Source organism: Squalius cephalus, assembly GCF_949319135.1.
Source record: "Squalius cephalus genome assembly, chromosome: 3".
NCBI lineage: Eukaryota > Metazoa > Chordata > Actinopteri > Cypriniformes > Leuciscidae > Squalius > Squalius cephalus.
In genome coordinates, this window is record NC_137124.1 from 28,069,843 (window position 1) to 28,085,836 (window position 15,994).

Sequence of the window (15,994 nt, forward strand, 5' to 3'; positions counted from 1 at the left end):
CTCAACGCGTCAGATCAAGATGAGCGTGATGTGTTGCGTGATATCTCTGCGCCCAAGTAGCAGTGCTTCGCCTGTGCTTCCCCCTAATATAGTCCCAAGTCAATATCTGCCTAGGAAATCGCCTAGTGTTAATCTGCATCGCTATTTGTACTCGTGAATACGCAGGCCACAAGAAGTAATTAGGTGGGTTTTTTTTGGGGTTTTTTTATCACTTTTACTCAGGACATGCTAGCTGGCAACAAAGGATTCCATTCATTAAGCTAAGCTAAGCTCGCGCCGACCCTGTCAAACTAAAACAATGCATGCACTGAGACAAAAATGCATTTTCCCACCTATCTAAATGTAGGAAAGAAGGTGAATAAGCCCTATTTCAAAAAACGCTGGAGTGTTCCTTTAAATGTGCAGTCAAGTGTTTTTCCTCATTAAGGTTTTACACATTAAGAAATTGGTAGTATTTTTAAAGAAAAATGTGTTTAAAATAAAAGTTTGTGTGTGTATACGCATGGATGAAGACTCCAGTCATTTGAGTAGCAAAAGCTGTACTATTTTACATGGATCAGGTCCCCTTATGGGGACTGCCATGTTGAGGTCACATGACCAGCTGAAAACTACTCATATTTTGAGGTGTGTGAGCACAGCTCTGTCTCCTCTTTGGATGAGAGGTATTTTGTATTGTATAGTATTGTATAGACGAATATCAGAACATATAAATATTCTGGAAATATGTGCAGTGTTCATGGCTCTAAGGTATTTCTTGCCAGACACCTCGACAGTGTTCCATTTGAACCACCAGGATGGCACGAAGTCCCGCTCTTCTTCCCAGCTTATTTATGAGATCATGACTTTACTGGAGGCGCCTCATATTTTGGGAACATGCAACCAAACAGCGGATGCTCTTTCCAGGCATGCTTACATCCAGGAAAATGGAGGCTTCATTCTCATTGCAAGCACAGGGTCATGGCACCAGAATGGCCACCCAGACCATGGTTTGATTTGTGACTTCTGACACAGGTAATCTTAGGAAGCTTCCCCCCAGGAAGGTCCTCCTGTCCCAGTTGGAGGGCAGAAATCTGGTACCCAGATGCAGCTCGTCTACAGCTTTGGGTCTGGTCACTGACCATTCACTAGAGCATTGTGATCCTGCAATTATGACATGGATGTCCTTGAAAACTGCTTTTGTGTTGGTTGTTGCTTCTGCAAATCAAATCAGTGAGTGCACGCACAATCGGTTAGCGAGTTAAGCTTCCTTGGTTGTTGGATGGCTTCGGGATGGTCCTCAGTTAAACCAGCACATTGAGCTGGCCTCTTTTCAGACATCTTCAGGGTTTGATTCGAGTGCTCAACTTTTATGTCCCGTTCATGCCCTGAGGTGTTTTGTGGAGACTAATGCTCAAGTCAGACCAGCTATTTGTCTGCTATGGTGGTGTGAAGAAAGCTGCTTCTGTGTCGAAGCAGAGGATGTCTAACTGGATACTGGAGAGGATTACACTGGCTTACAAAGCAGCAGGGAACCATTGCCCTGGGGTCTAACTTGTCATTCCACTAGGCCCATCACTTCTTCATGGGCTGCCTTTAGAAGAGTTTCATTGACGGACATCTGCACTGTCACTATTTGTGCTTCTCTGTACATTTTTGCCAGGTTTTATAAGGTCAGTTTTGCTGCTCATCATGCTGTGAGTCAGGAGCAGCCTTAAAGGGTTTTTTTTTTTTTTCAGATGGGTGGCATCCCTCATGACTGTGTTGGTATTTGTCATCCATGACCATGGGTCAGTATGAAACAGAATGCTAATTACGTTTGTCTTCAATGGCTGAAAAACTTCTGCAGGATTATGCATCCATATTAGCCAGTGCAACAAAAGCAAAAAATTACACCTTTTTAAGTGATATGAAAAACAAACAAAAAATAAATGGCGGTCACAGAGAAATTAGACTGGATCTCTGCGGTAAAGCTTAGCACTCTTCCATCCATTCTGCAATACCAAAAATCATTCACACAGCCAGGAAAGCAACTACCACCATCTTTAAATGAGACCACAGTCAACAACCACTTCCCACTGTTCTGACATTCTGATAGCATCACAGCAGGCACTAACAGAAACCCAGAGCTAACCTTATGTTTTTCTCTTCTATCACTCCTATCTTTACCATCTTTAATAAACATTGGGAGGACAGCAGTAAAACACGAGGGGAAACATTCTTCATCAGGCTTTGGATGCTTTTAGCTTCCGGTTTCACAGCTGTGGATCTTTTTGATCAAATTTGGATAATGCATCAAAGAAAGAGGCAAGGAAAAAATGAAGGAAGGAAATGAACATCTATTTTTGTCTACATAGATTTGTCTCTCTATATATATTTGTGGCTTTCATTTGAACTACAGTATGGTGATTTTTGGTTTATATCTATATACATATACTATAACTATATATATATTGTACTAATAACATTGCACTCTAAATACATTAATATGGAGTTGGCCCACCATTTGCAGCTACAACAACCACTCTTCTGAGAAGGTTTTCCACAAGATTTTGGAGTGCTTCTGTAGGATTTTTTTGCCAATTCATCTAGTAGAGCGTTTGTGAGGTCAGGCACTGATGTTGGACCAGAGGGCCTGGCTCATAATCTCTGTTCTAATTCATCCCAAATGTGTTAAATAGGGTTGAGGCCAGGGCTCTGTGCGGACCAATCAAGTTCTTCCAAGCCAAACTCATCCAACCATGTCTTTATGGACCTTGCTTTGTGCACTGGAAAATAGTCATGCTGGAATAGAAAAGGGCCTTCCCCAATCTATTCCCACAAAGTTGGAAGCATATAGCACTGTCCAAAATGTCTTCATAGGCTGAAGCATTAGGATTTCCCTTCGCTGGAAGTATGGGGCCATGACCAACCCCTGAAAAACAGCCCCAGACCGATTATCCCTCCACCAAACTTTACAGTTGGTACAATGTAGTCAAACAGGTAACGTTATCCTGGCATCCGCCAAACACAGACTCAGCCATCAGGCTGCCAAACAGAAAAGCGTGATTTGTCATGCCACAAAAAATGTTTTCACGGCTCCAGAGTCCAGTGCTTTACATCACTCCATTCGACACTTGGCATTGTGACTTTACGTGGTCTTTCGCTTCATGGCTGAGTTACTGCTGTTCCTAAACACTTCCACTTTCCAATTATACAGCATACAGTTGACGGTGGAATATCTTGCAGGGATGAAATTTCACAAACTGACTTATTGCAAAGGTGGCAGCATCCTATCACAGTACCATGCTTGAATTCACTGAGCTCTTCAGAACGTCCCATTTTTTTCACAAATGTTTGAAAATGCAGACTCCATGGCTAGGTGCTTGATTTTATACACCTTTGGTAATGGGTCTGATTGAAACACTTATAGTATATATAAAATAATATACTATAAAAGCTAAACAAATATTATAATTTTTTCCATTAAGGGCATTAAACATTACAATATACGTTAGGGTTTGCAGACAGGGTTTGTAAAGTAACTGCAACCAGGGTAGTGAGTTCATGAAAAGCTAATAATTCATTAAGTCTCATAAAAAATTTCTAATTATAATAAGTAATAAAAAACAAATCAACATCAGATACTAAAAAGATTAAATACTTTATTTGTTTAACTGCATGTCATAAGACAATTAATCAGAGAACCATGAATATCCAAATGTGTTGTTAAATTAGGTCAAAAGAGGTTTGGCTGACAAAAATGTTTGGAAACACCTGCATTTCATGAAAATATGAAATTTGATAAGCTTTTTTTTTTTTTAAAGAGAAATGTAAAAAAGTAGTAGAAGCGTAATGGTTTTATACTGTACAAACTGTTCTATCCCCTAAACCTACCCATCAAAGAAAACTTCCTGCATTTTTACATTTTCAAAAAAAAACATAATTTATTTTTATAATCTTATAATTATTATGTTTATTTAGCCATTTCCCTCGTAGGCTGCTCCCCGCAATGTGATCTCGGGTTTTAGGCTACTCCCCACAATGAAATATAAAGCTGTAGGCCTACACACCGGTACACACGCACACGCACACACACACGGTCAGTCATTTCTGCCACACCTTGTCTGTTAAAAGGTTTCAGTTAAATTCATCTTTCTAACCCTGTTATAAACAGACTTTCTGAATACGTTACGATATCACTGAAGAAATGGCGCCCTCTAGTGCTGTCACTACTGATTCGACAAGGGCTGGGTAACTCTGGCCCTCAAGATCCACATTCCTGCAATTTAGCTCCAACCCTGATTAAACTCACCTGCCTGTAATTTTATAGTGATCCTGAAGATCTTGAATAGCTTGTACAGTTGTGTTTGATTACGGTTTCAGTTCAATTTTGCAGGAAAGATCTCGAAAGTGGGCTTTTTAGGGTGCTTCTCAATACTACTGATGCTTCCTCGTTTCCTCGCTCCTCTGTCCTCCAGCCCGTGACCAATCGAATTCAGCCATCTTGAAGGGCATCTCTAGCGAGTTTGCTTCCTGAAGGGTCACTCACGAGCGAGGATAGACAGGTGAAGCTAAGACGCGAGGAAAGGAAACGAGGATGCACAATTAAGAAACGAGAAGCACCCCTGGAGGGTTAGACTACATTTTCCTTTCAGCTGACAGTATGTGGTGAAAACTACACCATCCCAAAAAAGGACATTCATAATTAGAAAATCCAATCTATTTAGCTTACTTTTACTAAAGGACAAGGCAAGACTGAGGGATGGAAAGGCATGTTAGTGTAACATGTAGATAACAGGGGGCGCCAGTGGACCACAAACAAACTACTCAGCACAGCTTTCAGCTTCATCCGCTTCCTGTCGGACAGTGCTCTCACTGAAATCCTTTCAAAAGTTTGGGGTCAGTAAGATTTTTTTGAAAGAAATTACTATTTTTTATTTAGTAAGGATGGTGTTAATGCTGTTCTATTGAACTTTAAATTAATTGAAGAATCCTAAAAAATAAAAGATCTAGCACAGTTTTAAGCGGCACATCTGTTTTCGACATTGATAATATTGATAAATGTTTCTTGAGCACCAAATCAGCATAAAATATTTTTCTGACCTGAAGGATCACGTGGCAGTAAAGATTGGAGTAATGACTGCTGAAAATTCAGCTTTAGCTATCATCACAGGAATACATTTAATTTTAAAACATACAAAACTGTTATTGTAATAATATTTTGTAACAGTACTGTTTTCACTATAATTTAGATCAAATTAATGCAGCCATGCTTTCAAAAACACTTTACAATAATGTTCCATTTGTTAACATTACTTAACATTAACATCAATGAAAATCACTAAGCATTTATGTTAAATGCTATTTATGTTATGTTAATTATTAAAATCAAAAGTTGCCTCAGTTCATGTTAGCTCAGGTCCATATTAACAAAGAATGAACAGTTGTATTTTTATTAACTAACCTTAACAAAGATCAATAAATACTGTAATTCTATAATTCTACAGAGAAACATTACATCAAAATACAAAGGAAAGGAAGATGGCGTTTGCATGAATAGTTATCTGCTCATGTTCAACACAACAGTTCTTTCCAGCTTACCTTAATGAGTATAAAAATCACCACATACACACACACGTTGGGTTTCCGTGTTTTATGGGGACATACCATAGATTTTTATACTGTACAAACTGTACAGTTTGAAATGGTATATTCTATCCCCTATATAATAATATATATATTATTATATTATTATATAATAATATTCTATCCCCATATAAAATGTATAAGCTTTTTTAATCATGGGGACCAACATTTTGAAGGGAATACCTGGAAGTCGGTTTTCATGATATGTCATTATTTTAGTAAGGACATTTGGTCCACACAAGTATAGCTTAACTGTAATATGTCAGAAGAATCATTTTTAACTATTAACTTAATCAACAAAATAATGAGGTTTGATCAAGCACATATTTATCTACAACTTCAGATCTTGAAGAAATTGTTCCTTTGAGTGTAGTTATGGATTTAGAGTAAATCATTTATATTTATGATTCTCCATTGTTCTCATACTGTAATGCCATGCACTATGTGTATGAGCTAGTCATAAAGTGAGCCTAGTTTCTAAAGACAATCTTTACATCTAGAAAAGAGTTCCGTTTTATTATGATAGCTAGCTTCTTCATTCATAATTTTGATGATTATTCAGGTTAATTACATCAATATGAAGGGACAAGGTTTGGATTAACATCTGCTGATGTGTTGAGCTTTTCATGGCTGTTAAAGTGTGCAGAAGCACTTAATATTTACATATACTTGTAGTTAATCAAAGATGAAATCTTGTATTTGTGTGCATTAATTTGCACGTAACAGAAGAAACCAAATAAAACCAGTGAAGTACAGTATGTGCACATGCATGTGTGGATATTTTGGAGGCTAGTAGTAATAAAGTGATGTGAAAGACAATGTTTTACTCTTTTTAATTTTGTGAGTGCTGGGATGAGACATGCACACGCCAAGCAAAAGGACACACACCTACATACAAATTAGAGACGAGTCTGTGTTTCTTGAAGCCACAGCAAAGAAACTGAGTGCAACATTCCAAACATGTGAAAGTGAGATTTATTGAACCTGAAACTTTATCCATCTTTGCTTTTTTCTTACAAAGAACAAAATTTCCAGCATATATAAATAAGTCACACAATATTCTTTTTAATGGAAAGGTCTCAGGTTATGCAACAGTTAGTTGTGAAGCAAAATAAGAAAAGTAATTTGTCAAGAGCCTAATATTATCAACAAATGGTAGCTATATGAAATTGGTTAGATCATATTAAATATTTTAGAGTGGAGAGGTTAAGACTTCATTGGAACAGTTGAATGGCTCAACAGCAGAAAGCAGATACAACGTGTTACGCTCCAGTTTCAATCAGACAATAAGCCCTTATGGATGAAAGAACAGCCATCAGCTGACAGAAAGGAATGAATTGCGCTCATTCAAACTGAGGTCTCCAGGTTTTGTGAGGAATAAATGGTCCCCAAGAAAAAAGAAAAAAAAGAATGCTCACGTTGGAATGAGTGTTTAACCCTGTTTATGTCTGCAATTCACTGCAAGGAGGGTAACAGCAACACATCGCTTGGATGCGTCACATGTGACCTACTCTTGGTTTGCTGACTAGTGGAGAGCAGATGCTTTGGTAGCCATCAGCCTGGTCGTGAGGGTTGCTTATCTTTAGGAATGTTTGGGTTTAAACTTTCTGAATGTTCATCTGCAGAGTTCAGAGATCACTTGTTGTCCCGTTGTAGAAGCTACTCCTTACCATTGACTGTGAGAGATTTGAGCTGACCGTCCTCCTCTACCTCCACTCTCTCTTGACCGTTCTCTACAATACTGTAATGACACAAAAGTTAGCTGTACAGTGAGATCACATTAACTGTGAGATTATAATTACCATATCTAGTGGTAAAGGCTTAGTCAAATAAGCAACGATTTATGAGCAATTTGCATAGATATGTGGTAACTGAATAACTTTATGCAAAAGTGTACTGCGTAACATGCTTGAAGTTATGAGTCACTATTAGAGACCATTACAGAATGTTCTTTGGTACCGTTTGGTGGTGATCCTCCTTCCATTGATGAATTTGGTGGATGTTGAGACAGAGCGGAAGTTTCCCATTCCACCTCCACCACCACCACCAAAAGAAGAGGAGGAAAATGAGGTGAAACCACCCCCACCCCCACCCATTGGGCCGAACGGGGTGAATCCTACAGAAAAGATGATGATGATGATGATGATGTTCAATATACAAAAAAAAGTATGGCAATCTTACACAGAAGTACTTTTAAATTTTCACTGGCTACACACAGATTAACATACCAGTGTTAAACCCAGAAAAGGCAGGACCAAATGGAGAAAATCCAGGAAAGAATGAATCTGTCGTCCTGCTCCTGCTCACACCCCTGTGACGCCGCCCACCACCAAAGAAATCTTCAAAGGGGTCATCAGCTAAATCAAAAGAAAAAGTGAAATACTGTCATGACTGTAAATGTAAGAAATGTTACAATAAAGTGGTTTCAAATGAACAATTAATCAAGAACTACTGAACAACAGATTCACATGCTTGATAGATATCAAAGACCACTGAAACATTCGCCAACAGCACAATAATGTTTTACAGAACCTCTTTACAGCATCTAAATACGGACACAGTGAGGAAAATCACTTTTCTGAATTCTGCCATTCAAAAACAGGACAAAAAAACAAAGTAAAGAAAATGAATTCCTGATTATTTATTGATGAACAGGATAACCAGAGGGACGAGGCTGACAGGTGGCCTCAGCAAACTTCCAAGGGGACCACAGCGTGACTTACAATTGTTTAATTAAAAAAAAATAATAAAAAAAAATAATAATAATAAATATAGCTGCAAGCAGCAATTATCGGGGCCAAGCGCAAGACGACGACAAGACATGCCAACATGGCTGGGAGTGTCAGACCAACTGCAGCAAGGAGCAGTTAAATAAATTTTAAGAGGATTCTGGGCAAATGGCTGAAAAATCATAAACCATTGAATCATCTTATAAGTTACTGTATATCACTTTCGCCCAATAGGTGGCGCAGTTACGAAATCGATGTGATGTGGCCAGAGTGAAGTGACAATGACACATACAAAGTTTGGTGTCAATATGTCAAGGCATTGCAGAAATAGCCTGAAAAGTCATTTTGGCATCATGCCTCAACTTTGCTCTTAAGGTATACGAAAAAGATTTTGTCTATCAACACAAAATCCATAACTTTTAGTCAGCACAGTCTGGAGATGATACGATTCGATTTTGGTGAAGATCGGACAAACGGTCTAGGAGGAGTTCGAAAAAGTAGGTATTGAATAAAAATCAAGATGGTGGACAGGAAGTTTGGCCAAATAAGGTAAACTTGGTATCTATGTTCTCGGCGTGACCCAAGGAAACTATAGAGACAGAGCGCAACGCGTCATAATCTGAAGACCACGCCCACCAAGGGGAAAAACAATCCAACCGTCTCCATTGACTTTGCATTGCGAGAGGCTAACAGAAGACAGAAAAATGCCTAAAAGCTGCTGTGTGACAAGGTGTACAGCAAACAAGCTAAGAAACCCAGAAATAAGTTTTCATAAGCTGTCGACCCCAAAAAACGAGCGTTTGAGGACATAAAAGTGGATACAGGCTGGAACGAATGGGTAAATTGTGGGATCCTGACACTCAGTATGCATTAAAAATACACTACGTGTGCAATAAGTTAAACATTTGGTCACTGGTGAGTCAAATATCCTAATGTCAGTTTTATATATTATATTTCTGTAAGATAAACTATCCTGTGTTGCCGATTACGGTCTTCTCCAGTGGGCGTACGTTAGTTCTCAGAGTAATGAGACGCGTGACGCTCTGTCTCAACTGCCTGTATCCACTTTTATGTCCTAAACACTCTTTTTTTGGGGTCGAGAGCTAATAAAAACTTATTTCTGTTTTTTTTTTTTAGCTTGTTTGCTGTACACCTTGTCAGACAGCAGCTTTTAGGCATTTTTCTGTCTTCTGTTAGAAGCAAGAAATGACAAGGAGGCAGCCTCTCGCAATGCAAAGTCAATGGAGACGGTTGGATTGTTTTCCCCCCCGGTGTGGGCGTGGCCTAAATACGCTCTGTCTCTATTAAGACCAGTGTTATTACAAAAGGCAGATTCATTCAAAAGTTATTAGCATTTTTGGAAATTGTTATAACTTTTTTACCACAAGGTGGCGCTGCCCTGAAACTTTTTGAGTCGACAACAGTTTGACGAATCAACATGAATTCCATAACTTTTGTCATGCAAATCGGACAAACCGTCTAGGACGAGTTCAAAAAAGTAGTTTTTTTTTGGACAATTCAAAATGGTGGACATATTTTGATGACAGAAAATGACGTCATAGGATGCAATCGAATCGTCATGAGAAATTTGTTGATAGGCCTTACGGTTCAAAAGTTATTAGCATAAATATGAGTGAAACTTTGAACAGGTGGTGGCGCTAGAGGGAATGAGTTAGACACACCAAAATTGGTGTATTTAATGTTGGGACTGTCCTCTATCAGAATGTCAAACCATTACAACTTTCCTGCAAGCGGTTCTATGGGCTGCCAAAGATTCCCAGTCGTAAACAGAATAATAATAAGAATGGGAACGGATACAATAGTGCCTCCGCACCTTTGGTGCTTGGCCCCTAACAATAATCAAGATGTAAACTGAAATGATATATTAATGCAATGTAGAGATACAGTATGCCAGCTGAAACATGCCCAAATCAAAGTTTCTCCATTTTCAGGCACTCAGCACCTTCACATGAACTTTTCCCAGCTCCTTCAAGCAGTTTGATTTGGCAGGCAGAACCATGCCTGATATCTTCTCCAACACATGCACAGCACACACAGTTATTCTAACCCACCCCCAACTTTGTCATGGCTACATAAACACAAGTAAACACCATTGACCTATCATAAAGGATGGTGTTCCTGAAACATTCACATGTATACCCACATCTATTTGACTGCTGTATAGAAATAATCCTAAGTAGTTTGACATTTTGACAAACACATTAATGTTGTTGAACACAACTCGTTCCCACTCTCTGTAGCGGCCTAGAGCTATAAGCATTCCCTTTCTCTTGCTGCTCTTTTATTCAGAAGCTATTTCTGAGAACATTCCTAGTGGATGATGCACAGTCTCTTCTCGTCCCACTGGTCTGAGCACCCTCGCCATATTTAGAGTGCCTGTATGTTTTACACATATGCCGTTGAGCAGGGCTCGACATTAACGCTTGTCCGGAACGAGTGAATTTTTTGAAAGGACAAGTAAAAGAGAATTTTACTTGCCTGACCGGACAAGTAGCCTGATTAGAACGTTTATAAGAAAATAACTAGGAAATCACTAAAACGAGAGAATTATTCTGATTTTATTACATTTATTGTAAGTTGTGATCGATAGTGGATAATAAATGTATTAGGCCTACTGACAGTAACATGGTTGCGCTGTTGAGGCTCGCACAGCCTCTTGAGGAGAAATGGAAACAAATGAGCGAAGCACAAGAAACTCAGTTAACAACATACTGTCGATAAATGTTTTTGTTTTTTTTAAATCGAAATGTGGAGTTTTTATATGTTTAACATATGATACAGTTGACGAGTAGAACTGTATGATACAATTGACCTCACACGACTTGCTGTTTTCCTGAATACCATCACGATTGAAAATGCGACATTGATTTCATACAACAGTTCAATAAACAGTTCAAATTAAGCCACTTAAATTTTAGATGAAATATTGACGCAAAATTTTAGATGCAATCTGTTTCAGCAGCGAAAATAGTTCCAAACAAAGATCACAGCAGAACCATAACGCATCTCACAGCAACACTCAAACATGTTATCATTACTGAATGATTCAGCGTTTTGAACGAATCGGTTGAGTCAAAGATTAAATGACCCATTCATAAACATCTGTCTCATTCTTGAATGAATCAGTCGTTTGAACGAATCGTTTGAATGAACAAATCAATGACTCGCTCATTAAGACGGTCGCCTGCCACCTCCTATTGGGGGTTTAGTGTTACGTTTAAAAGTATTATTCTTTCAACGTTTCTTATTTGTATATTTAAAACAATCTCATAACATTATTTAATGAAATTCTAATTTTTCATTTAATTTGATCAGCCCTATCATATTTACAGCCCTAAATAATTTAATTTACTGATCAAATTTAAGAATTTAAAATGAAAGATGAAGCATACTGTACATTTAATAAGATTTAGGGGGGGGGGGGGCTTTAAAAGTGCACATTTAAGTATATAAAAGCTGATTGAACACTGATGAGAATATTGCTTCAGAATAAATTATATTTTCACAAGCACGTGAAAAGGCTTAATGTCGAACCCTGCGTTGAGCCATGTGTTCCCAGCAGTAGAGTCAGTGGGCATGGGATAGCACTTCAGTATTAAATGGATAACTGAAGTGTGTTATCTATGATCAGCCCAACAACACGATTTTTTACTAGTTCATCAATACCTATATCAGCATTTATGCTTTTTAAGAAGTTATTCAACAACATATCAAATCATAGTGACTACGGACTCAAGATATTTATATGATGCATTATGCCATTATTCTTGGATAATCCTCAGAAGACTTGGAATGTAGCACACAAGTCGTGCTTTCATGGGGCTTTTATGTCCTTTTCTAAGCTTGACAGTCTGTGATTAACTGTTGTATAGACAAAAAAAGAAAAGTGTCAAAATTGAGATTCTTTGTGTTGTTTTATAGCAAAAAGCTAAACAAAAAATTAAACAGCATACTTGTGTGAAATGACAAAATAAAAATATATTTTATGTATAAAAGGTTTAAAAAAAAAAGCTTTTAATAAAGTGAATAAAATTGTTCCCATAATACACCCATGTTAAGAGCTAATTTTTGTGAATATTTTTAGTGAGCAATATAATTATGGTAGATTAACAGAAAGCTAATTGACTAATGAACCAAAGCTCCGATAAGTTCATGCAAAACCTAATTACCTAATTATAACTCAAACCATGTTATTACTTTCACAGAGACACTGTGAAAGATCAAATGACCTTCTTTTCCTCTCTTTGGGAATTTTGTTCTCATTTTTCACTGACAATAACCTATTTATTCTGGAAATATGCAGGTTAAATGTGTTTTTGCCATTGAAAACTGAAATAGAGAAATTATTGGTAACACTTTCTATGAAGTCCATGCTTATGATTTATAGCCCCATTTATACTTATGAGTATTACTCTTCTATAAATATATTTGTAAAGACTCATTAAGACCTATACTGCATTATAAGAACAGTTATAGTTATAGTTACATTTTTATTATTTTTTATAATTACTTATAAATCAGTGTATAATGGATTATGAGCATGTGCATTGAAAAAGCAAATGCATGACTTATAAGTATTAATTAGCCAGTCAAATGGTTCCATGAATGGTAATTTTGATTACTTAAAATCTATATCTCCTCAGCCATATGAATGGTATTGCTTATAGCAGTTTGAAATTATACTTTAAAAAATATTGTTGCAGTGTTTGCTCGTATGTAACATTAAAAAACTTTTTTTTTTTTTTAAATCTGTTTGTATTAAAGATTTCTGTGTTGTTGGTTTTTTAAATTAGTTTATTACAGGAATTATTGTTCATTGGTTACATTTACAAATAAACAACTTAATGATTTCTTAACATTTGCTTTAGGAAAATTGCATCCTATGTTTTCACTTTACTTAAAGCCATCAATGATGCATTTATAGAGGTTAGTAACTGTATTATTCATCACAATAAGTATTTATAAGAAAACAACACTGCTATTAATAACAATATATTCACTTTTTTGACAGAAATAAATCTGAATTACTAAAAGTAATTGTAACTATAATATAATAACATTATAGCAATGTAGGTTGCATCTTTATAAATACATTCATGGAACTATACGACTGGCTAATTAACATTTCTAAATCAGTGTATAATGGATTATGAGCATGCGCATTGAAAAACCAAATGCATGACTTATAAATGTAACTATAACTGTTCGTATAATGCAGTATTGGTCTTAATGAGTCTAAATATATTTATAGAATAGTAATACTAAATTATAAATAAGTATAAAATGGAGCTATAATTCATTATAAGCATGGGCTTCATAGAAATTGTTACCAAATTATTCTATGTACTCTTTTTCTATTCCACCTTTATTTTTCGCTTCATTAAATCAATATAAATTATTAAGCATGCACCTACCAAAGAAATCTGCAAAATCTGCAAATGGATCTCGACCTCCAAAGAATTCCCTGAAGACATCATCTGGATTACGGAATGTGAATCCGCCCATGAAATCCTCGTCATAATGGCCACCTTTCCCAACAAGAAATAATTACAGGAAAACCACATTTCCAAAAACAGGTAAAAATGTGAACCGACAACAAAGGAATAACTTCACTTACCTCTATTAGACAGGCCTTCTTTACCATATCTATCATACTGTCTCCGTTTGCTTTCTGTATGAAAGAAAAATGCTGCTTTTAGTTTCACACAAAACAGACACAGATTAATAGGGTTTATAATAATTACACACTCCTCCCACCACACCTTCACAACATCAGAGCCAGTAAAGGGTGCCAAAACTATGGTTTATAACATAATGTAAGTTGATTGTTACTACAAGCAATGATCTATGCTTAGGCAAACATTTATACCTACATGAACAACAAATGCAATCTCCTCACAAGGAACTTCAGTCTATAAATAATGCAACATATGCAGCCTTCAACACACCCATGTAAATACACACACGTATTACCTTTACCTCAGAAAGGCACACTGTTACCATTTGCAAGCTTACGGAAACCTATTTTAGCTGATTCTAATACTCGTGAGACAATCCATACCATGCACGTTTAAATACAGCTTTTTTTACAGGGCTTAAAAAAGGAAAGATGACATATCTATCTATAAATCACCTGCATTCAGCTAGGACACAACTAATAATATTCAATAAAAAGGTCAGAAGCAGATGTGCAAGGACAACCACTCAAGGAAGGACAAATGAAACTGGCCATTTTCAAACGGTTCAGAAATGTTGGCTTGTACAGTCAAGATTTAATCCTGGGCATTTTGACTCTCCGGTTTTGCTCCAAACTCCTTCCTATTCTGAGGACGTGGCCATACAACATGTTTAAAAAACTCATGAATCAAACATTTCAACTACTGACTGCCTTATTAGACTATCACAGCTCATTCTGGATACAGCCGTTTTTATCAGCATAAAGGGACTGTCTAATGGGCATTCTTTCTACAACAATTCAATGTCTCAAGTCACCCATTTATGTTAGTAAATTAAAACATTCATTCTCAAATAAAAATGAACAGGGCATCATATTTTAAAAATATCAATTTAAAAAAAGAAAAGTAACACTTTAATTTACAGTGTCCTTGTTACGCGTTACATCTAGTTACTGTAGTGATAACAATCAATTATACATAATTACATGCAAACCAAACCCTAATCCAACCCTATAGTAAGTACATGTAGTTAATTATAATTACTCAATGCTTAAATGAGTTAGAAGTAGAATTACACTGTAACATGGACACCTTAAAAGAAAGTGCAGCCAAACATATAAATAGCCAATACCATCTGACAGGACTTCATATGCTTCTGAGATCTCTTTAAACTTGATCTCTGCCTCTTCTTTTATTTCTGGGTTTTTGTCTGGATGCCACTTTAGTGCTTGTTTTTTGTACCTGTAAAACACACACACACACACACTCATTAAAACAAGTCATGTTAAGAGTGAACAACAGCAACACGAAAGACTGCTTCATTCTTAGTATATCTAAAATTACAACAACATTGCTTAACATTTAGAAGTACAGCAAATTTGAGGGTCATTAAATAAAACCAGCTCTGACATATTCAGTTTAAGGTCCTTTGCCAATTAAAATCTAAAAATAAACATATACATAAAGTAGTTGGAGTTAAATATTTTTGGATGCTGCTAATTCATTTATTATTATTACGCATGCAACTTTTAGGAACTATTAACAGACCATTTAAAATGCACTAGTGAAGACAATTAAAAATCATGGGAGGTTGTAAAAGAAATAATGACCAGTAACCAAAATTCTTGATGCTGACTTTGTTATCTAACAATGATTGATTGATGCCACACAATGATTCATTTTACACACACATGTATATTATGGTCTTAAATGACACACATTTGTTAGGGGTTTAAAATAACAGTTATAAGACATAATATTTATACATAACAGTTCAAGGACACAAATTGTTCATTGTAAAGTACTGCACTGTCCTCATTTATGATGCTAGCACATCACTGCATTACAAAGTCATGCACCACTTAACAACCACTTTCAATACAGGTCATGCTGCACAATACAACTTCGGTAGGTGTGACAACAGGTCAGCATCTCTGCACACTAAGCCTGAGTCAGCGATACACA

The 15,994-nt window shown here is 36.7% G+C and overlaps 1 protein-coding gene across 3 annotated transcripts in view; it reads right to left on the reverse strand.

Annotated features, from left to right (window-relative positions):
• Positions 1-15,994, reverse strand: part of dnajb6b (DnaJ heat shock protein family (Hsp40) member B6b) — a 29,542-nt gene that overhangs the window by 7,040 nt on the left and 6,508 nt on the right. For all 3 annotated transcript variants that reach the window (XM_079865735.1, XM_079865736.1, XM_079865737.1), the window contains exons 3-8: positions 15,162-15,271; positions 13,972-14,025; positions 13,769-13,882; positions 7,833-7,961; positions 7,564-7,720; positions 7,275-7,345 (exon numbers count right to left, since the gene is read on the reverse strand). In XM_079865735.1, the coding sequence (XP_079721861.1) occupies positions 7,275-7,345; positions 7,564-7,720; positions 7,833-7,961; positions 13,769-13,882; positions 13,972-14,025; positions 15,162-15,271 (635 nt within the window). The remainder of the gene's footprint in view (positions 1-7,274; positions 7,346-7,563; positions 7,721-7,832; positions 7,962-13,768; positions 13,883-13,971; positions 14,026-15,161; positions 15,272-15,994) is intronic.